The sequence below is a fragment of the Nannobrachium achirus genome (genome assembly GCF_963921795.1).
Source record: "Nannobrachium achirus genome assembly, chromosome: 4".
Taxonomy (NCBI): domain Eukaryota; kingdom Metazoa; phylum Chordata; class Actinopteri; order Myctophiformes; family Myctophidae; genus Nannobrachium; species Nannobrachium achirus.
Window position 1 is genome coordinate 49,134,537 of NC_137813.1, and position 22,754 is coordinate 49,157,290.

Consider the following 22,754-nt stretch of genomic DNA (forward strand, 5'->3'; position numbering starts at 1 on the left):
TGACACACACCTAAAAATACTAAGAAATGACTGACATGTTTGACAACTTTACACTTAAAAAAGAACATTGATAGTGGAAATAGCCGATCTACAAGCTTGTAGATTTTTCAACATGGAAACGATTATGACGATTATGAAAAACAATCACGATTAAGTCAAATAATTGCGATTAGACGATTATGTAATAATCGTGACAGCCCTATGTTTGTGAGTGTCTTGTAAGCCCGTGCGGGCTGGGCATCGCTTGGTGCAGGAAACTTTAATAAAAATCTCTACCTCTATCACAACAACAGCAACAACAACAGCAACAGCAGCAGCAGCAACAGCAGCAGCAGCAGCACCACAGCCACCACCAACCCCAGCCCCCGCACCATCACCACCCGCACCCACACGCCCACCTCCACCAGCAGCACCCGCACTACCCGCAGCACCCGCTGCCCCTGGAGGAGGTCAACAGCAGGGCCCTGGAGAGGCACAAGATGGCGCTGGCCATGGAGTACAACAAGGAGCACTCCCAGGCCATGCAGGGCAAGCCGCTCAGCGCCTGCCTCCTCAACGGCAAGATGCAGAACGGAGACGCCGTGTCGTCGGCGCCGACGGGAGGGGGGCCCAAGGCCTCCATGTCCAGCTGCGGGGGGGAGGCCGGGGGCAGGGGGGCCCTGGGGGGAGGAGGCGGGGGCGGCCAGACGAGACACATGGGGGGCTCCGGGGTGGGCGGCGGCGGCGGCGTGGGCCGCTGCACCAAGGAGGGGGTGAGCGGCGAGATGAGGATCAGCGAGCAGCCTTCGGACTGCCTGGAGAGGGGCCAGGCGCCGCTCCACCATTCGCTGTCCTACTCGGTGGCCCCGCCCTTGCACATGGGCCCCGCCGGCGGAGGGGCCCACCCGCACCCTCACGCGCACCCTCACGCCCACCCCCACCCCCACGCCCACCCGCACCCGCACCCCGGCGGCTACCACTGCCTCCAGCTGCACCCCGGCCACCCGCACCACCCGCACGCCTCCCACCACGCGCACCACCACCACCACCCGGACTTCTTCTGCCCGCCCCCTCCGGCCCCCCTGGCCAACCCCTCGTCGTCGTCGCACGACCGAGGGCCGGCCAACGGCGGGCGGGAGCCCAAGATCACGGGGCCCACGTTCGTGCCGTCGGTGGGGCACCTGGGGGACAAGAGCGGCGGGCCCTTCCAGCTCGGCAACCCCGACTGCCACGGGGTGGGGGGAGGCGGTGGCGTGGGGGGAAACGGCGGCAGTGCCAAGGACAAGACGATGGAGAAGAATGGCGCTAACTGGCACAGAAAACAACAGCAGCAGCAGCAGCAACAGCAGCAGCAGCCGCCACAACAGCAGCAACAGCCCCAGCAGCAGCAGCATGCGTACAGGAAGGCGGAGAAGGCTCCAGACTGGATGCAGCCTCACCACCACCACCTCCAGCCGCAGCCCTCGCAGCTGCCCCCACCCCCACCCCCTCATCAGCAGCAGCAGCAGCAGCACCAGGTCGTCCGCTCTCGCAGCGTGGAGTGCATCAACAGCGGCGTGGACGCAGATGTGTACCGAGCCTCCCTGCCCCAGGGGCCCAAGGCTGGACACTCCGGCCCCCACGCTGTCAACACGTCCCCCTACAGAGACTGCTCCCATCCGGGGCCCCCGCCTAACTCCTCTCCCCTCGGGGCTAAAGGCATAGCTCCACACAGCGGCGCCGGAGGAGGAGCGGGGCCTGGCTCCGGCTCCGGGGCCGGGAGCAGCTGCTCCCTGCAGAGGGACGGCCAAAAGGTAGCCAGGATCCGCCACCAGCAACACGGCCGACCGGTTCCGGACGCCCCCTCGCCGGTCGACCTGAACCAGGGGAGCGGTCAGGAGCTGAAAAGGAAGATGGACATGTCGCCTTACGGGTACAGTAGCAACAACGGCCAACAACAACACCACCCACAGCAGCCCCCAGTGCCACCCTGGGCCATGAGGCCCCCACACCACATGCCGCACCCGGAGGAAGACCAGAGGAAGTCCTACATGGAGATAGGCACCGCCAGCCGGCAGCACACCCAGCCACAACCGCCAAGCATGGGCCTGCCTACGCCCCAGCCTCCACCTGCGTCTCCCCTCAGCCAGCAGCAGCAGCAACAGCAGCAGCAGCAGCAGCAACAACCAGAACCCCAGGGCCCGACGCAGGGGGAGAGCAGTGCCATGAAAAGCCTGTTGAAGTACAGCAACCAGCAGCAGCCGCTGCTCCTCTCTCAGAAGAGCCCCTTCGGTGGGCTCGGCAGCCTCAAGTCGGGGCCCCCGGGGGGGAGCTGCGCTCTGCAGGGCAGCAAGCAAACTCTGCCCACCAGGAAGGGACCTGCCAACGACGGCGAGCGCTCCGACTGCGGCGGGCGGGGTCGGGAGATGGGCGAGGCCGGCCACGGAGAGACGGAGGTGCGGCAGCCGCCGGTGGGGATCGCAGTGGCCGTCGCGAGGCAGAGGGAGCCGCCCTGTCGCCCTGCAGACAGTCACCCCAGCAGCCGACAGGGCAGGGTGCACCCCTCTGTGAAAGGTAAGGAGCAGTGGTGTAAAGTAGCTACAGTAAGTACTTAAGTATTGTACTTAAGTACAATTTTGAGTTAGTTTTTTCAATTCATTTACTTCTACTCCATTACATCTCGGATCCAAATATTGTACTTTTACTCCAATACAATTATTTGAAAACTTGAGTTACTAGTTAGTTACTTTGCAGATGTACATTATAATATTATAAAACATAGATTAACGACTTTAGCCCTATTTTATACCTAGGCTATTTGAAAATAGCCGATCTACAAGCTCACAACGCTTTGCATCGCGTCGTATGTTGTGAGCTTGTAGATATTTTATTACTCAAGTACATTTTTTATTCCGGACTTTACTTGTAACAGAGTATTTCTACATTGCAGTATTGATACTTTTACTTAAGTATAAAACGTGAGTACTTTTTCCACCACTGGTAAGGAGTCTATGAAGTCCTCTGCTTCAGTAAATAGACCCAGACTGAATAGAGAACTGAGAGCAGAGGCAATTGGATAACCTGAGAAAAAACAACAACAGTAAGCTTAGTCAAGGCCTGACATTGAAACAGTTTGGAGTTAAAGCAAAATACTGTTTGTAGTATGGATTACTTTGCTCATCTCTGTCTATTCTGTTACTTTAAATAACTTGACTATTCAGTTTGAAGTTAGAGCCAAACTGATACAAACTAATACAAAAGCCATAAACCACCAAAGCACATTGATCAGCGAATCCTCTAAGACTGTCATGCCGTTGCAAGAAATGAAAGAAATGTCTTACTGCTGATCGCAGGATACAAGGTCCTTTATAACTCACATCTAAGCCAATGCACACCAGTGCAATATGATTGCAATTGCGTATTATTTAGTGTCTGTTGACTAAAGGATATTGTTTGTGCATCTCCTTTCAATTAAATACAGATCTGTGCAATGGGGGGAAAAACAGCTTTACATCAAATACAGTTTTGAATGGCTCGATTGCCATCTTTGTATCCATTAAGATGGAGAAAGCTGTTGTTATAGGCCTACTTTTTTATGTATTTCTTTTTTGAAGTACGATTTTCTTACGTAAGGATTTAGAAAGCCTCAGGTCTAAATAGGTTAAAGCTAAAAGCATGACATAGAAAGCAGTGCATTTTGTCAGCGTTCCAGCTGGACTGCCCGTGAGCTCCCCGCGGTGCTTCGGGAGCCCGGTTAGACACTGAGGGAATATGGGTTCAATGGGGGTGCATCACCGACCGTACCCCCAGTGAGCTCCCCGAGTCTATCCCTCAGATCCGAGCGGCGAGGAGGAGAGGAAGAGAATGAGTGGAGAACAGATGGGTCTGACCTGCCTGGACCGAGACAGAGAGGCATACATCAGGTAAAGCTTTCCCTCCCCCCTCCCCCCGTTCTGTATTCCAGTCTATAATGTGTTCCAGCGGCAGGTTCCCAACCTGTTCTGGACCAGGGCCCACTATGGAAGTATCTCCAAAGTGTTTGCAGCCCACCCATCTGACCACTCGGACATGGCTGACGCGTTAAGTGGTCGAGGCTTTCGGCCCGCGTGCATTGTCATTTTAATGTTGTGTTCCATCTTGGATCGATGGAACTAAGTATACGAGGTATACTTCTATTTATTGATATTACAACGAGTATTTAATTACATTACATCATTATTTTTATATTCATGTTATATTATCATTCATGGAAAAATGTCTTAACCAGACAGTAAAGTGGCCGCACACACCTTAAATAGCCAAAGTGCCAACCTCCTTCTTCAGGGTATTCTTCATACCCTGAAGAAGGCAGTTGTACTGCCGAAACGTTGGTTTATTGTTACTCTGTGTCCTACAATAAAACTTTTGGCACTTTGGCTATTTAAGGTTGTGATTCTGGGAAATAGCTGATACCAGTGGTTCTCAACCTGTGGGTCAGGACCACCAGGGTGTTCCCCACATGATATTGGGGGGGGGGGGGGGGGTCCCCAAATGACAGTGAAGTGTGACAGTTTAAGGAATGTTTTAAATTTTTTATCCCACGATTTTGTAACCCATTTTTCACCCAGTGCCAATTGCCTAAACTGTAATCATGAGCTCCGATCTCCCTCTGCCAACCTGGGGTGAGCCCTGAACTGAGCTCATGCTTCCTTCAGTGCATGAGGAGTGAGACCTTTTTAATAATAAGAGAAAAAGACCAAATTGTCAAATTATGGAAGAAAGAGGCCAAAATCTTGAAAGTAGTCAGCTTTGCGAGGCGTTGTGAGCTTGTAGATCTACTATTTTCTCAATATCTATCCCTGGAACCGAGTCACACTAAATGTAATGCCTACAATTCCATGTGCTTATCAGTTCAAATATGATTATTTTTGGGGGCTAAAGAGGTTGAGAATGGCTGATTACTCATATATCGTCACTGTCGGGCAGAAACCTTGTATCTCCAAGTTTCATTCATTTTTTCGCAAAATAAAGCCCTGCTTCATCATACAAGACCGTCGCACAACAGTAGTGAAAACAGCAGATCTACAAGCACACAACGCCTCGCGGCGCGAGGCGTTGTGTGCTTGTAGATCGGCTGTTTTCACTAGTTTAACTCATTTTTAAAATGATTATACAAAACAAACGGTTTTGGACATACAAGGTTTCCACCCGACAACGACGATATCGCGTCTTTTGTTTTTTACTGAAAGTATGTGGAACTTTGCCTCGTTTCCTCCCAGGGATAACAAGGAGAGGGTAGAGTTTGCGCGGGTCCATCCCTCCAACGGTTGCCACGGCGACCTCAGCTCTCATCTCATGGTGCCGGGCGGGACGTCTGGCCAGATAGGAGACCCCTCTGCACACGCTCACTCTGCACATCACCACTGGATGCCAAGGACTGGAAGCCCCTCGCTCTGGATGACTGGACACTCTTATGGTGAGAGCACTAGACGGATTAAAGGGATATTCCACTTTAAAAGAAAACTCTGCCTTGCATGGGTCTGCGGCGTCTACCTCCCCAGGCTCAGGGGAGAAGGGCCTCTCCACATACACACCCATTGTAAATTCAAACTCCGTTTTAACCATGATAGATTCATTAAAAACACCTTTTTTTTTGTGACACAAACTACCCTCCTAATACGTGAGCAGGCTGTGTTTTTTCCATAACATTTTCATTTATTTTTAATAACTTTGTTTTGTATTTAATTTTTCTCATTTTCCAAAAGAATTATTAAAAATAAATGAAAAAAGTTATCGAAAAAACACGGCCTGCTCACGTATTAGGAGGGTAGTTTGAGTCACCAGAAAAAATAATGGGTGTTTTTAATGAATCTATCATGGTTAAAATGAAGTTTGAAGTTACAATGGGTGTGTATGTGGAGAGGCCCTGAGCCTGGGGGGCAGATAACATTTACATCAAATATTTAAATATTGAATGAAGCTAATTAAAAAAATAAATAAGTGGAATATCCCTTTAAGTTGTCATTTGTTGCGACCGTAGGTCGCAGTTACTTGCACACTATCCAAACCTCCACCGGCTGTCCCTCCGTCACTCCCTCCGTCACTCCCTCTGTCACACGTCACACGTCACACTTTTGCCCTGCTCATATCTCTGCAACCGTTGCCCCGATCCATGCCAGATTTTGCACACACACTCCTTGCCTGCCAAACTACAACCTCCAAGGACCCCCGGAGTTTCGGGGACCCCCAGGTCCCTGGGGGACCCCCAGGTGTAAAAAATTACCAAATGTGCAAAAATGACCAAATGACCACCCCAACGGGGCTGCTCACGGGGCATTCCCGGGGACCACCCACTCCTGGTGCTCCAGAACGGATGCAAAAGTGGTGGCGCCCCCAGTGGAGGACCCCCTGCCACTGCAGCTCACATAAAATGCCGTAACTCCGGCTAGGAGCGACCGGGAGAGCCGGGGCCGGTACCTATTCGTCCGCCTTGGCGGCGAGGAGACCCCACCCCTCATTTCTCACATGGCCCTCTAGCGCCACCATGAGGCCGATTCAGATTTTGCCCTAAAATCACGAAAATCACTACACAGTATGTCTACACTCATGTCAACAACATGGATCAGGAAGATTTTGGAAAAACACATTTTTGCTCTATTTATGGAGATAAGCGACCAACGGTCGCTTATCTCCCGATTAGGGAGTCTTACTGGTATATCTCAATTATGTATTGACATTTACTTAAAGGTGATACACCATGAAATTTCACTTTTCCTATTTTAAAACCTTTTTTTGGGGTCCCACTAGCACCTTCTATCCTCACAAAGTCCCATTTCTGACCGTTGTGTCTTTCTCTGGTTTTGAGAAGGCGAAGGTTAAAAGTATCCCACGGGTTCTCAAAACAGGCTATCCAGATTTGCTGCCGATTGTGACGTCATCTGCCGATTGTGACGTCATCACAAAAAACTAAAACAATCTAAAACATTAAAAAAAAAAAGCAGAGAGGCTCTCTATTCAGGAGTGGTAATTTAGCCTCAAACCTTTTGAAAAACGTTTTTGGGACATAAACAATATGACATAAATACTTGCATGGTGTATCACCTTTAAAGAGGCATAGTTTTGCACTTTTTCTGTTTTGTATGTGTCTATGGAGTTAACATTATTCTAATAGACCCCCAGGTGTGGTTATAACGTGCAAATCTGCCTTCCCTGTGTATTTGTGGTTGCTTCCTGAAAGCTGAAAGCCTCTGAGTCAAAAGGCCCAACTGAATAACACTGAGTTAATGACATCATAAACTCATCCCCTCCCCCTTTACCATACACCCAACACTGTGGGTGTGGCTAACTTCAGCTGGGTCACCACCCACCCGACCACCAGGCATACTTAATGAACTGCCACGTAAAAACCTAATTTTAACACATTCTGTACACCAGGGTTCCCCAATTAGGTTTCCCCAAGGGCCGAATTATGTCTAGGGTACCAAGCCAAGGGCCACAACATTGCAGGGGGCGACCGTGGCGTTCCCACTACTCCAGCGACAGTTTTCGTCGTTGTCGGGTGAAAATCTTGTGTGTCCAAAACCGTTCGTTTTGAATTTATCATTTTAAAAATGATTTAAACTAGTTAAAACAGCCGATCTACAAGCACACAACGCCTCGCACCGCGAGGCGTTGTGTGCTTGTAGATCTGCTGTTTTCACTACTTTTGTGCGACGGCCTTGTATGATTTGCGAAAGAACGTACAAATTTGGAGATACGAGATATCCACCCGACAACGACGATATACTAGTGTTGTTGCTGCTCTTATACCACCATTATTACTGGGGTTGGTGGGGGCCAGACAGTAGCCCCCCGCGGGCCGCAAATGGCCCGCGGGCCGCCTATTGGGGAACCCTGCTGTACACATTTTTGGAAATAATCTTCCTCCTAGTATAATCATAACACCTGATCATCATGTTTTAGGGGGGGGAAATCATGGCACTGCATCTTTAACTTAAAGGATCATAACGTCACTGTCGGGCAAAAACCTTGTATCTTCAAGTATCAAATGCGTATGTCTTTCGGTGAATTAAAGCCCTACTTCATCATCCAAAAGTGTTGATGAAGTGGACGAGTGAAAATAGCCGATCTACAAGCACACAACGCCTCGCACTTAGCTCGAAACGCGTCGCTTCACACCGCGCTTATAGCTGCGTTCCGAGCTTGCATATCTGCTACTTTTGCCGCTTTTGAATTTGAATCCTGAAAAGTAAAGCCCTTTGCACACAGGACAGTTGCGCTTTTTTCGTTTGCTGCATGAATAAAACGCATTGGATTTGGTGTGCAATGCTGTGCTGAATTGGCGCTGCGGATCCCAAAAGGAGTCATAAAAGGAGTGATGAGTTTTTTACCGCATGCGACAAGACGCACAAATCGAACTGGGTCGATTCATTTTTGAAATGATAAATATGAAAAGTTCCGTTTCCACCCGACAACGACGATATATGCCAGACAGTCAGCCATTACGGCCGACCGTTTTCCAAAAAGCAGTTCATCGTTTTCTTCATTTTTTGAGGAAGCTATTTCAGTACAGCATGAAAAGCAACTCAAAGCTTGCGTTTTGTTTTTTTTGTTTTTTTTCACAGAATTACTTGAAAAGTGAAGCCTTGAAATTTGTCCCTGGACTAAACACTGATTTATTCAGGAATAAAAATGTCCATTGTCCATTGCTTATTCTCTGAGCAATGAACCAACATTGACTCAATTATTCAGTAACAAAATGGGAAATCCAAAAATAAACCCCGGGTCTATGTTTATTATATGATGAATGGCCAAAGCTGTGAATAGACAATGACAGCACTATGGTCCTTAAAGCATTCCGTGTACCGCATACTGGCTGGAGCTTTCAGTGTAACCAGTATATCGTTGCTGTCGGGTGAAAACCTTGTATGTCCAAAACCGTTCGTTTTGCATTTATCATTTTAAAAATGATTTAAACTAGTGAAAACAGCCGATCTACAAGCACACAACGCCTCGCACCGCGAGGCGTTGTGTGCTTGTAGATCTGCTGTTTTCACTACTTTTGTGCGACGGCCTTGTATGATGAAGCAGGGCTTTACTTTGAGAACGAACGTACAAATTTGAAACTTGGAGATACAAGGTTTCCACCCGACAACGACGACGATATCGTTGCTGTCGGGCAGAAACCTCTTATTTCCACATTTCAACGTTTTGCGCTTTTCTTCATAAATTAATGCCCTACGACTACGTGGTCATACTACAGCGTCACACAAAAGTAGCAGATACGCAAGCTCGAAACGCGTCGCTTGACGCCGCGTTTCGAGCTGCGCTTCGAGCTTGCGTATCTGCTACTTTTGCCGCTTTTGAATTTGAATCCCGAAAAGTAACAGTTTTGGACATACACAGAAAGAGGTTTCCCCCCGCCGACAGAAACGAAACGACGTATAATCTAAGTCAGGGGTTTTCAAAGTGGGTGACGGGGCACCCTGGGGTGCCGTGACGGCAGTCCAGGGGTGCCGCGAGATAATTTGATAATATTTGGAATTTATTCAGACACTTGAAAAAATATTTACAGTATTTTCTGGACTATAAGGCGCACCTGACTATAAGGCGCACTGTCAATGAATGGTCTATTTTCAAACTGTTTTCATATATAAGGCGCACCTGACTATAAGGCGCACATAATAGACACTACCGTTGCGTTATGCATCAAACAGATGGAGCTGTGCTAAAGGGAATGTCAATGTCAATGAATGATCCATATATAAGGCGCACTGGACTATAAGGCGCACTGTAGTTTTTTGAGAAAATTAAAGGCTTTTAAGTGCGCCTTATAGTCCGGAAAATACGGTAGTATCATTTTAAACTTGAATTACAAAGTTATTTTCAGTCAGTTCTAACCAAAATGGCTATTATCTCAACGTTTTCCTGTCGTTTTACCTCGTATCTCCACGTTTCAAATGTCTACGTCTTTTGGTAAAGCAAAGCCCTGCTTCATCATACAAGGCTGTCGCACAAAACTAGTGAAAACGGACGATCTACAAGCACACAACGCCTCGCATCGCGAGGCGTTGTGTCGCGAGGCGTTGTGTGCTTGTAGATCTGCTGTTTTCACTAGTTTAGTACATTTTATAGATGATAAATCCAAAACGAACAGTTTTGGACATAGAAGGTTTCCACCCGACAACGACGATATGCTATAAATATAAGGTGCTGGGAGTGAAAATTATAATGTAGAGGTGCCTCGGATTAAGACAAATATTTATGGGGTGCCCTGAGACAAAAAAAGTTTGGGAACCCCTGATCTAAGTCACTCTGTTGGATTGTGTAGGGATTGGTCACACTGCCCTGCATCAAAACCTCCCCCCAGGTTTCTCCGCAGCCATGTCGGGTCCTCTGCAGCCCGTCCTGCCCCTTCCCCAGGACCACTCTGGTGCCCAGCTGGTGGTCCTCCCCTCGGAGCCCGCCGCCCACCCCGCCACCCATCACTTGGGTAAGGACGTATCTTTGTTTCCTCTAGTCTAGGGCATTAACGGCTTGTGATTTTTTTCAAGTCGACTCGAGTCAGTCAAAAGTTGAGTTGAAGTCGACTTTATCGTTTGATGACTTCAACACACGTCCCCAGATGATTAGCTTGTATGTGAAACATTGTTTTCTCACTCAACTGTAAACAAACCAACATAAGGTTTAAGTGTATAGAGGGTATCTTCACATTTCTAAAGTGCCAATTTAAGGACTTTTTTAATACCTCTAAAATGGCAAATTAAACATTGCCCAAATTGAGGCAGAAATTGTGAAAATAGCCGATCTACATGCTCACAACGCCTCGCATCGCGAGGCGATGTGAGCATGTAGATCTGCTATTTTCACAATAGAAAGTTTTTTTTTTCTTTTTTCAACTTCGACTTTCTCTGGTGGGAGTCGACTTGTGTAATGAAGTCGACTGTGTCGACTTGTCGAGTTTTTCGTAAATCCCTATTTTCCTCTTACTCCTCCTTACCGACACCGTTTCATTTACCACACGTAGCTGCATGCAAGCCACATTCATGAGATTTATACTCCTACTGCTGCCACGCCTCCCACTGACTGTTTTTTATTAGTGCTGCCGTTCCCTGTTCGGCTGTGTGGTTTTCATGCATTTTGGTGGATATAACATTAGAACAACTCTGCTGTGCATCTCCGTGGTGTCAGCGTGGAGACTATTGATGAGCTCTCACTTAATGGGTCTGTTCCTTTTGCGCGGTCGTTCGGGCTCGTGCACACACACACACACACACACACACACACACACACACACACACACACACGCGCACACACACACACGCACACGTTTGTATGACTAAACTTGTGAGGACATCAACATTTTAGGATGCAGATTTTAAGACTGTCATTTGTAAAATAATTTTCCATTTTAACCATAAGCCTAAAAACGAAAAAATAGCATATCTATTCTTCTATTCTACAGTGCACAACAACACCACAGATATACAAGCTCGCAGCGCGGCACCGAGTGCCGCGCTGCGAGCTTGTAGATCTTGTAGAGTGCAACTAAGTATAAACTCTTATCTCCAACCCCAAAACCTAACTTCGAAAATGTCTAATCCCATGGCCATAACCCCAAACCTGAAACTCCCCAAATTTCCCAATACTGTATCGATACTCTAGGCTGTAGTATCGCAATACTTTTGGAGAAAAAAACAACAACTCTGTTCCGATGCATAGAAACCAACGGTAGAAGTCTGGTCCTGACACTCCACTCCTCTAGATGTCGATGTGCTACTAGTTCGCCTTCCAGTGATTCATCTCAATATATATCGCAATGCATTGCAATTTATATCGCAATATATCACAATATGTATGGCATCGCAATACTGTATATCGTGATACAATAGTATCGTGACCCAAGTATCGTGATAAGTATCGTATCGTGAGGTTCTTGCCAATACCCATCCCTAATTCTTAACCATAAAACAATGATTTCCTTTTCCGGGGGGACAAGGAGAAGTACTTTAACACATTTGGCTCCGACAAACATAGTAATGCGAGTTTCACACACAAACACACAAACACAAATCTCTGCTCAGACATTTCCTGCACGGCCACCTGCTTGGCCCACCCCCACAGGGAGGGTCCCCTCAATGGGTCAGAGCGCTCATCCACAGCCATATGTGTGTGTGTGTGTGTGTGTGTACAAACACACACACACACACACACACACACACACACACACACACACACACACACACACACACACACACACACACGCAAAGAGATAAACAAAATGCACACTCCAACACACCAGAGGAAGAGGAAGTGTGTGAAAAGGGAGCAAAGGGAGGGATCACTTCTCAAAAGTCATGGCGGGGCCATATTCAGGCGTACAGGCTGTGAAATTTAACCCATTTAGGCCTAGAATTATTGACTGTTTTAACTGTGGAAAAATAGCAGATATACAAGCTCACAGCGCGGCACCGAGTGCCGCGCTGTGAGCTTGTAGATCTGCTATTTTTGAAAAATCTAGATTTTTTTTTGCAAGTCTTTTTGAATATATCTATTTAAAAGCGAACATTTGTAACTCAAATATTTGCTTCTGGGGGGTCCCTGGAACAACATATTTTGAGATGGGAGTCTGCGGCCAAATCAGCTGTACATTTTGGGGGTCCTTGACAAGAAAAAGTTTGAGAACCACTGATTAAGAGGAAGGATTTAGAAGTCGGGTCAAAGATCGGGTCAAAGATATTCAAAGACACATTTTCAAGATTTTTCAAAAATAGCAGATCTACAAGCTCGCAGCGCGGCACTCGGTGCCGCGCTGTGAGCTTGTAGATCTGCTATTTTCCAATAGTTGGTTAAAGTGGTTAAAATCTTAACGCGACTCGGGTGCGTTCCCGGTATTTGAGGGTTAATTAGCTCCCGATCCTCTGTGGTCCGCTTCCTTCCGCACTCGGCGGGAGTTCCAGCCGAGAGGGGAAGTGCATCCACAAAACCCTTCCCGGGGGAAACATTAGCCCGGCCCGAGTTAATGTCTCCTCGGTGCGTCAGGGAGCGCGTGGGGGTGGAAAAAGGAGGAGGTTCGGGGCTGGACGTGCCCATTAATGAGTTGTGTGTGAATTTGTGCGCGAGAGTGGAAAAACACATTGGGTCCAGGCCTTGTTAGTCCCGGGCCCTAAGCTGGACCCATGTCATAGCTGATGTTTCAGCTGCAGGGCTCACCCACAGACACGTTCCCCCTGGCTCTTAAGCCATTTAGGCCTAGAATTGACTGCTTTAACTATTGAAAAATAGCAGATGTACAAGCTTGTAGATCTAGCAAACTTTTGCAACTCAAATCTCTGCTTCTGGGTGGTCCCTGGAACAACATATTTTGAGATGGGGCTCTGCAGCCAAATAAATGTAATTTTGGGGGTCCTTGACATGAAAAAGTTTGAGAACCACTGATTTAGAGGGAGGATTTAGAAGTCGGGTCAAAAATCGGGTCAAAGATATTCAAAGTCTTGCACACATCTTCACGATTTTAAAAAAATAGCAGATCTACAAGCTCGCAGCGCGGCACTCGGTGCCGCGCTGTGAGCTTGTATGTCTGCTATTTTTCAATAGTTAAAGCATTAAATAATGGTTAAAGTGGTTCAAATCTACCGCGACTCGGGCTCGTTCCCGGTATTTGAGGGCTAAGAGCGACATCGGGGGAGTGATTGTCCACCCTTTAGACATGGGAACTAGGCTCGCTGCTGGCTCTCCCAACGCAGAGTCCTGCTGTGGTTTGGCTATAGCTAGGGGAAGGTGGGACTTTAGGGAATAAAGCCCGGGGTCGATCGTTCTGGTGGGATGCACTCCTTTGGCTTTTTTTGGCCGGTCGAGGCCGTCTGCTAGTCAGCATATCGGTTATCATCATCATCATCATTATCATCATTGTCATCCGTTCATATTTCATCATTGTCATGACTTTTCCAACATTCCAGTAAATTCTCAGGGCGGTGCTTGTGATTCAGAGCAAGGGGAGAGCGTGGGATTGCTACTGTCTGGGGAGAGAGAACCGTAGTTCTCAGAAATCCAAAATCATTTTTTGTAAGAGATTTGTCTGTGTCTCTTAAACAATAGCCTAATAGGAGGGTTTCATGTGTGCAGTATAATGCAATCCATGAGGTTTCACCACTTAACAGCGTGTGGGCGGTATAGGTAGTGAGTAATGTGCATAATTTCCCAGACTTGCGTTACGCTGTGCTGTGTGGCAGTGTTGATTTCGTTGACTAAAACTATGACGAAAAATGTTTGTCGACTGCGTTTTTTTCACTGACGAAAACTAAATAAAAACTAAGCTGTGATGACTAAAACTAAGACTAAATATATTGACAATTTCGTCAACAAAATTGGGACTTGGGAAGGGACTAGTAGAGAAGAGAGTCATTTTAGGTTTGGTTGCTCTCCAGTGTTGCGTGCTGAAAATAGCAGATCTACAAGCTCACACGCGTTGTTAGCATGTAGATCTGCTATTTTTCATTTTAGTTGACAAACTCAACTGTAGATTTAGTCGCCTAAAATCTCATGATATTCAGTCAACTAAAACTAGACTAAAACTAAAACGTTTCAGGTGACTAAATTATGACTACAACTAAATGAAAATGTAGCTCGTAGATCTGCCAAAATACATTTTAGTTGACAAACTCAACTGTAGATTTAGTCGCCTAAAATCTCATGATATTCAGTCAACTAAAACTAGACTAAAACTAAAACGTTTCAGGTGACTAAATTATGACTACAACTAAATGAAAATGTATTCAGAAGACTATGACTAAAACTAAATCAACATTTGCTGTCAAAAACATCACTGCTGTGTGTTCATGTGTATGAATCCATACGTCTTAGAACATCTAGGCCAGGGGTGTCCATACTTTTTTGACCCAGGGCACCCCTGTAAATAACTTTATCATCCACGCCACCCCTGAATTACACTGTTAATTTATAGAATCTTATTGGAGAAACATCAGTTTCCATCAGAACTGACTGAAAATATGTTTATACTTGACCTTTAACCACTTGAACCCCAGCATCCCTATTCTGGGGGGAAAGTCACCAAAAATAGCCGATCTACAAGTTCACAATGCATCACAACGGGGGGGAAAGTCACCAAAAATAGCCGATCTACAAGTTCACAATGCATCACAACGTGGCGCGTTGTGAGCTTGCAGATCTGCTATTTCTGGTGAAGAGAAACAATGAAACAATTACATTTTTGTGTGAAAACGTCTTTGGAAAAAATGTGTACAAACATATAAAACAATATATATTTACTTGTACAAATTGATAAAAATGGGTCCGCGACCCATTGTTTGTGAATGGCTGCTCTAAGGCAGGCCATATTATTTTGGGGGGTCCCCAGATGATTAACTTAACTCATTCCCTGCCAGGCCCGATAGTCCCGAGATTATTCCAATGTCTTTCCCCGCCAGGCCCGATAGTCCCGAGAATTAAAAAAAAAAAAAAAAAAAAAATTCAAAAATGTTTTTTGACCCCCAAAAATGGAGTAGGCATGATAGCAATCGCGAAATTGCATGTTTAACCCCCATAGCAACCCCATCTTTCAAGCATGGCAGCCATTTTGGCAGCCATCTTTGTTAAACATAGTGGCTGTTATCTCATGAATGCCTGAACGGATTTCCATTCGGATTTTTTTGTTTGAAAGCTGTGAGCAATGTGGACACACGTGGTGCATTATCTAGGCATGGGTGTGCATGATCCGTGCACACCCAATTACATGGAAGTCTATGGAGACGAATGGCAGGTGGGAGTACGGAGGTATGTTAAAATGGCGGTCAATGTGTTAATGTGCAACATTGTTTTTCTCACTCAACAGTAAACAAATCAACATAAAGTTTAAGTGTATAGAGGGTATCTGTACATTTCTAAAGTGACAATTTGGACCTCTAAAATGACAAATGAAACATTGGCCCAATTGTCAAATAGTAGAGGCAGGCATCTACATGCTCACAATCAGAAGATTGACTTCCATTATTCTAAATGGAGGCGTCACCTAAACCTAACCTTAACCCTAACCTCAGTGGGGGTGTTTCTGAAGGGGGATGTTTCTAAGTTGGGGTGTTTCTGAATGGAGGTCTGCCCCCAATGGCTCGCAACGCAAGGCATTGTGAGCATGTAGATCTGCTATTTTCACAATAGAACCATGTTATACAAAATATAATTCCTCCCTCAACTCTTAGTGCTCGTAGGGTGGAGGGGTCCCCAGTTAAAATATGATTATTTTCGGGGCTTGCGGCCTGAAAAGGTTGAGAACCACTTGCTCTAAAGGTACGGCTTCCCTCCTGTCCTCTCATTACAGACGTGATGGAGCAGCCGGGGCTGTGGCCGCCCGTGTACGGCGCCCGGGGCCCCGCCTCCCACATGCAGCATCCCGCCGTGTACTCCCGCTCGCAGTTTCTACGGCAACAGGAGCTCTACGCCCTCCAGCAGCATCAGCAGCTGCAGCATCAGCATCAGCACCAGAGCCACCAGTCGCAGCAGCCTCAGCCACAGGCCCACGCGCAGCCGCACGCGCAGCAGCAGCAGCAGCACCGGGCGCCGGCGGACCACGCCATGGACATGCAACATCGAGCCACTCAACACAACAACACTCAGGTGATTTATGAAGTCTGCCGTCCGTGGCGTGCAAGGGATTAAGGAAGATCATCAGCGTCGAACGCAGACGGAAACTCAATTTCCATAGAGGGATTTGCATGGATTTATGCAAACACCGACGAAATAAAGAGGGTTGAAATATGCACATGTTAACGGGTGTTTGTTGACAACAGGTCGTATGTGTATGTACACGGGCAGAACAATTTACTCAAAAGATGCCCAGAAGAGTGAGCCATACGTCAATTTAAATTGGCATAACACTAGCCATAAGTACTGTAAGTTGCCTTGCCGGGCCATGTGATACTGTAGGTTAGGAGGACCTCATCTCCTGTTTCTGTAGTGTGAGGTGGTTTGATGTACAGCAGTGAAACTCAGGACCGTGGGCCAGTTCCAGCCCGTGGCACAATTTTGACTGGCCCACCAATCAATCAATCAATTAAAAAGAAATAATAATAAAAACATTTTTTTTGAAGAATGAAGTTATTATCTTATCTTTAGACTAATTAGCCAGTAGCTATGCCCCTCCCCTACAAACTTTTGTCCAATGCTAGCTTAGCAACCGGCAGCTTGCCAAGGCTGTTGCCAAGGCAAACCTTGGCAAGCAGGAAGTTATTCTAAGCTAGCATTGGACAAAAGCTTTTTGGGAGGGGTATAGCTACTGGCTAATTAATTACATTACTATTTCATGAATAATCATCCAGGAAGGGAAAACTGCATGCACTGCATGCAGCAGCAAAGATGAGCCTCACCAAGCGCCGAAAGATTTATGCAGAGAACCGGCACTTTAACCCAAAATGGACGGATGCGTTCGCTTTCATTTTACCATCTCATGCTAAAATTTCAACTGGCCCCTTGCCATTTTTGCAATGTGGCCCACAGGTCCCGCTATTTGAGTATCCCTGATGTACAGTACAACCCCTGGACATGACACTAGTATGTTGCAGGGACTCACCCCCAATCCAAACAGGGAGGCATTTGGACCCATTTGTATTGTCTTGGGTATGACCCAGCCAGGGATTGAACCCTGACTTCCCAATCTCAGGGCGGAGGCTCTAACCACAAGGCCACCGAGCCGGTCTGTTTAGCCATAGCAGGCGCCTATTCTTAGTATCTCCAACAATATTTGCTGACAGTTGGGCCCATTTATAGGCTGAGGGGCAGCGTGTTTGTGGTGTGTGCGCGCATATCATAGTCGATACACCCAGGGTACCAATGAATGGTCTACTATGCTGACTGTGGATGCCACATCACCCGCAGCTTAAAGGAGTACAGGTAGTTCACCTCCAAAATGACTTTTTTTTCCTATTGATTATTCACACCATGGAGACTTGAGTTCAATAATATTTGTAGTTTTTTGTCGCATTCTTTTGTCACAAAAATGTGATTACAATAAATGTACCCGCATTCGTTCCGGATGGGGACCCAAATGGATTCGGGTCCCCTATCCGGAATCAATGGGGTACATTTTTTTTGTCTTAGGAATGCGACAAAAAATATTATTGAACTCAAGTCTCCATGGCGTGAATAATCAATAGAAAAAAAGGTAATTTTGGGGGTGAACTACTCCTTTAATGAATGTAAAAAAAATCTACTTACGCTGCTGTAGATTAGATTAGATTTAGACTTTATTGTCCCAGAGGGAGATTTGTTGCCACTGAGTTTGTTTAGTTTTGTTGTAAAATTGAGATTTCTTTTTTAAACGTCTTCATTATTTTCCTGCAACAGGTGCAAAAGAGGCCAGACGAGCCCTCGGTGGAACTGGAGGAACTTCTGTCCGAACCCCGGGCGTCCAAAGCGGCCAAGCCCTACTCCTACAACCCCCCGCCCAGGAACGCCACGCCCCCCGTGGCCTGTGCCACCCACCTGTCCCCCTGCTGCCAGTCCCCCTCGCTGCGACCCCACCCCAAGAGCACCCCCTCCACGCCGTGTCCCGCGCCCAGCCCGGCGGCCGCGGCCCCGCGCTCCCCGGCCATCAGCCCCGCCCCTCCTCAGATACCCAAGGGGGCGGAGTCTCAGGACAAGCGGGTGGAGGGGCAGCCCCCGCAGAATTACCCCGAGTCACTGGAGCCCGGTAAGGGTCTCGGCATTCACGCGACAGTGCCCATAATGCACAGACTGGGGATGGGACGATGTGAAAATGTCATATCACGATTATTGCGACAAAAGAAATCGCGGTTTACGATAATATCGCGATAATCAAAATCCATTATCCTGGGGCGGAACATTTGCCAAAAAATAGCAGATCTACAAGCTCACAACGCATCGCAACGCGACGCGCTGTGAGCTTGTAGATCGGCTATTTTTCGGCAAAGACATTTGATAGAGAGTGAAAAAAGACTATATCAAGTACGTATATTATAAGTAAAATGTACCAATTATAGAGAGTTTAAATGGTACCGGATATGCAGCTCGGCAAATAAAAGGTGAATTGATCCCAGTGCATGACGGAGGACGATATCACGATAAATTAAATCTCCACGATACGATTATCGTGAGTGTTTTTTATCACGATAAACGATAGTATCGCTTATCGTCCCATCCCTAGCACATACAGAATACACACGTACTTCACACGTCCAGCCATCTTTGAGCTGACACCGTTACACCCAGGTAGCACATTGATCGCCACAGTTGACGGTGTGTGTTCTCTGTTGACGGTGTGTGTTGACGGTAGAGATGTTACTGATCAATCGGCAATGGATCGGATCGGGCCGATCAAAGCGTGATCGGCGATAATTGGTGGTTTAGATCAAAAGGTAAATTCACAGATCCGATCCGATCGGTGCATCCGATCAACCAGCCGTTCAGTATGCCCACTTGAGGCCATTTTGGGGTATTGATTTCCACAGTGCTGAAGGAATAATTAGTTACTGCTATGATAATAAATACATAGTAATGCTGGTAAATAACTATAAGGCAAATATATAAATGAATTCATGAGTGAATTAATTATTTAAAGTTAAAACATTAACATTTAGAAAATATAAATAATATATAAATAATAACTTGATCGGTATCGGGTGATCAAACTTTTGTGATCGGTGCTCGGTGATCGGTTCCAAAAAACCTGATCGGACCATCCCTAGTTGACGGTGTGTGAATTTAACTCTTCTGTCCCCCTATTCTGGGGCAAACAATTGAGTAGGTCTGCAAGCTAGTTTTGCTAAAGGCATTTGTTGCAGAAGTAAAAAGAATGAGGGGGCCAAGTCCAGACCCCATTGGGGAGACCAGTCAATGAATTATATAGGGTTTTAAGTGGTTTAAGATGCTGCAGGGTTTACAGATCCTTAACTCGGCCCCCCCGAGTCCTGCAAATAAACGTCCAGATACCTTAACTAAGCTACATTATTATAGTGCCAGCCTCCGTCCGCTGGTAACGGTACAGCAGAGCTGTTGGTGTTAATGCTTCGTGTGTGTGTTTGTGTGAGTGTGTGCGTGTGTCAGGGGTGGGGGGGCTCTGCGGGTGAGTGTCTGAGCAGCTCAAAGCTGGCTCTCCGGAGCTGTCGCCTCGGTTAACGACTTAAGGCTTTTTTCAATTACGAATACGAACGGTAACCCAGAAAAAAAGCCTGTGAAGTTTCTGTTTTTCTGTTTGTGTTTCCATGATAACCAGAACCTCCCGAGCCTGGGCCCAAATGAGAGGTTCTGAGAGAACCTTATCTGCACAGAAAGCAAGGCCCACAGCGAGTGGAAATAAATCCAGAACCCGCAGAATAGGTTACGTGCTGCAGCACGTGTCACTTAATTCTTGTAGTCGGAACGAGCCAAAAGAAACACCTCACTCGCAGCCCCCGGCGCGCACGCTCACACACAAATATACACACACACACACACACACACACACAAACTTTTGTATGAATATACTTGTGAGGACATTGACATTTAAGGACGGTGATTACAGTTTTTAGCTCTAATCCTAAAGCCCAAAATAGATGATCTAGTGAGCTTGCTGATTCTGCTGTGTTCTTTGTAGATGGGGGGAAAACCTTCAATAAACATTTCATTGAAGGTTCTAAATTCGTTCTAAAGTGAGTGCCGGTGTCCTTGTTCTAAGTTCAGTGTAAATAACACCAGGGAAGATCAGTCAGGCTGGGCATAACTCTAATCCCAACCCTGACCCTGACCTGAATCTTTAACCAATTGCAAGCCTAACTCCCCAAATCTTTCTTTTTTTCCCCATACATTTTTTCTTTCTTGTAAAGACCAGGAAAATTGTCCATTTCTCAAGTTCTACTATATTTTACATTTGGTCCTCACAGGCATAGTAATACAAGTACACACGCACGCGCGCGCACACACATTCACACACACACACACACGCACGCGCGCGCGCGCGCGCACGCACACACACACACACACACACACACACACACACACACACACACACACACACACACACACACACACACACACACACACACACACACACACACACACACACACACACACACACACACACACACACACACACACACACACACACACACACACACAGAGAGACAGGCCCCCACACTCTCTACATCATCATTAATGTCTGGCCAACGCCTGCCCCGCTGCCTGCCAGAGGAATAGAGTGTCAAGCCACTCTGGTAAACCAAGAGGCCTGGCGCTCTTCACATAACACACATGCACACACATGCATGTGATGGGCTCCTCCGTGGAGTGTTTAATTTAACTCTGGCAGAGTATTAAAAGTGGACCCTCTAGCGGGACGGCGCTACATTTCAAACGCTCAGGGTTTTTACAGTGTTTTTCCCGCTCGCTGCTCGCTGCTTGATCAAGGTGGAGTGGCACTACATTTATTTCTTCATTTCTCACCCAGCGCCTCGCAATCCCAGAGTGAGGTGCGGGGGCGACGCGCCGTGGGTGTGAGATTTAGAGTTTTGCCTGATGTGTCAAGGTTTTTTGAATGGCCCAAATGAGATGCCCAACAGAGACGGGGATGGAGGGGGAGGAAAAAAACATGAGCTTTCAGAGAGAAAAGAAAAAATATGTTCATGGCGGTGGTTCTCAAAGGTTTCTTGTCAAGGACGGACCCCCAAATTAAAATGTATTCGGGCGCAGACCCTCGTTCTGTGGCAGGACCCCACTTAAGATTTGGGTTGGTAAGATGTCTTTTTAACCCTGAGGAAGGCTGTTACAGTCGAAATGTTGGTTGTTTAAATAAATTCATGGCTGAAGAGCTGTGCGGCCTTTTTATTTTCAACCATTGTTAACTGAGCGGTGGTCAGCAATTTGTGTTTTCCTGGTAAAATGTTTCCAAAATATTCAAAATGTTTAAATTTTTTTCACGATTTTTTGAAAATAGCAAGATCTACAAGCTTGTACATCGACTATTTTCAAATAGCTGATGTGGTTAAACATATTTGCCATATGCCATAACAATTCATTTCACTGGGGACCCCCTGGAGCTCCCCCAAGGACTTTGAGAACCACTGGTTTATGAGATGAGATTTGTTTGTGACTGAGGCATTGGCATGTTTTGGGGAAAAACGGCGATCATTTTTGTCTCTAAACGACTACAAACCTGTCTCCTTGCAGACCTGCCGCCTGGATACACCTACCCCGCCGTCGCCATGGGTTACAGGAGCGGCCCCGCCCCCCAGGACGTCCGACTGGCCGAGCCGGCCGACCTGGAGGCGGTTCAGGCGGAGCCTGCGGAGCGCGCTCCCCAGCCTCTCTCCAGCCTGGGGGAGGAGCTAGACTGCCAGGCTGCGCTCGTCAGGCCCCTCGCCGAGACCCTCGCCGAGCCGCTCCCGGAAGCGGCGCCGGAAGGGGCGGAGCCAGTGGCGGAGGGCGTTCTGGACGAGGAGGAGGAGGAGTCGGAGGAGCAGGTGATGTAGCAGTAGTGCATTGCCTACATCTCCCAGGATGCTTTGGGGCGGGGGTTACTTCCTGAAAGACTAGTAAACAGTACAGTTGCACGTTACTTCACTGTGTCCTGTGTCTATCATTATACATGGTGTCAGAGAGTGAAAAAGGACTAAAAAATCACCGCGATTTGCTTGCGAAGCGGCGGACGTCAAGAAGATAGTCGGGAGGACATTCTGTGCTGACGTTATTTGCGCAAAACAGCGCCGAACGCTAAAGGGTGAAAAAAGAAAAAAAGAAAAGAGAGAATAAGGATGTATGTCCCATTGTGCATTTGAAAAGTTTAAATAATCCATTGTGTGATATCAGCTCATGTG

At 47.1% G+C, this 22,754-nt stretch overlaps 1 protein-coding gene across 1 annotated transcript in view; it reads left to right on the forward strand.

The window, feature by feature from the left end:
* Nucleotides 1-22,754, forward strand: part of bahcc1a (BAH domain and coiled-coil containing 1a) — a gene marked incomplete at both ends in the record, with an annotated part of 170,256 nt that overhangs the window by 81,509 nt on the left and 65,993 nt on the right. Inside the window, 7 exon segments of the mRNA XM_080723352.1 lie at nt 339-2,547; nt 3,782-3,881; nt 5,217-5,413; nt 10,268-10,429; nt 16,271-16,566; nt 18,292-18,637; nt 22,108-22,405. Of these exon segments, the coding sequence (XP_080579478.1) occupies nt 339-2,547; nt 3,782-3,881; nt 5,217-5,413; nt 10,268-10,429; nt 16,271-16,566; nt 18,292-18,637; nt 22,108-22,405 (3,608 nt within the window).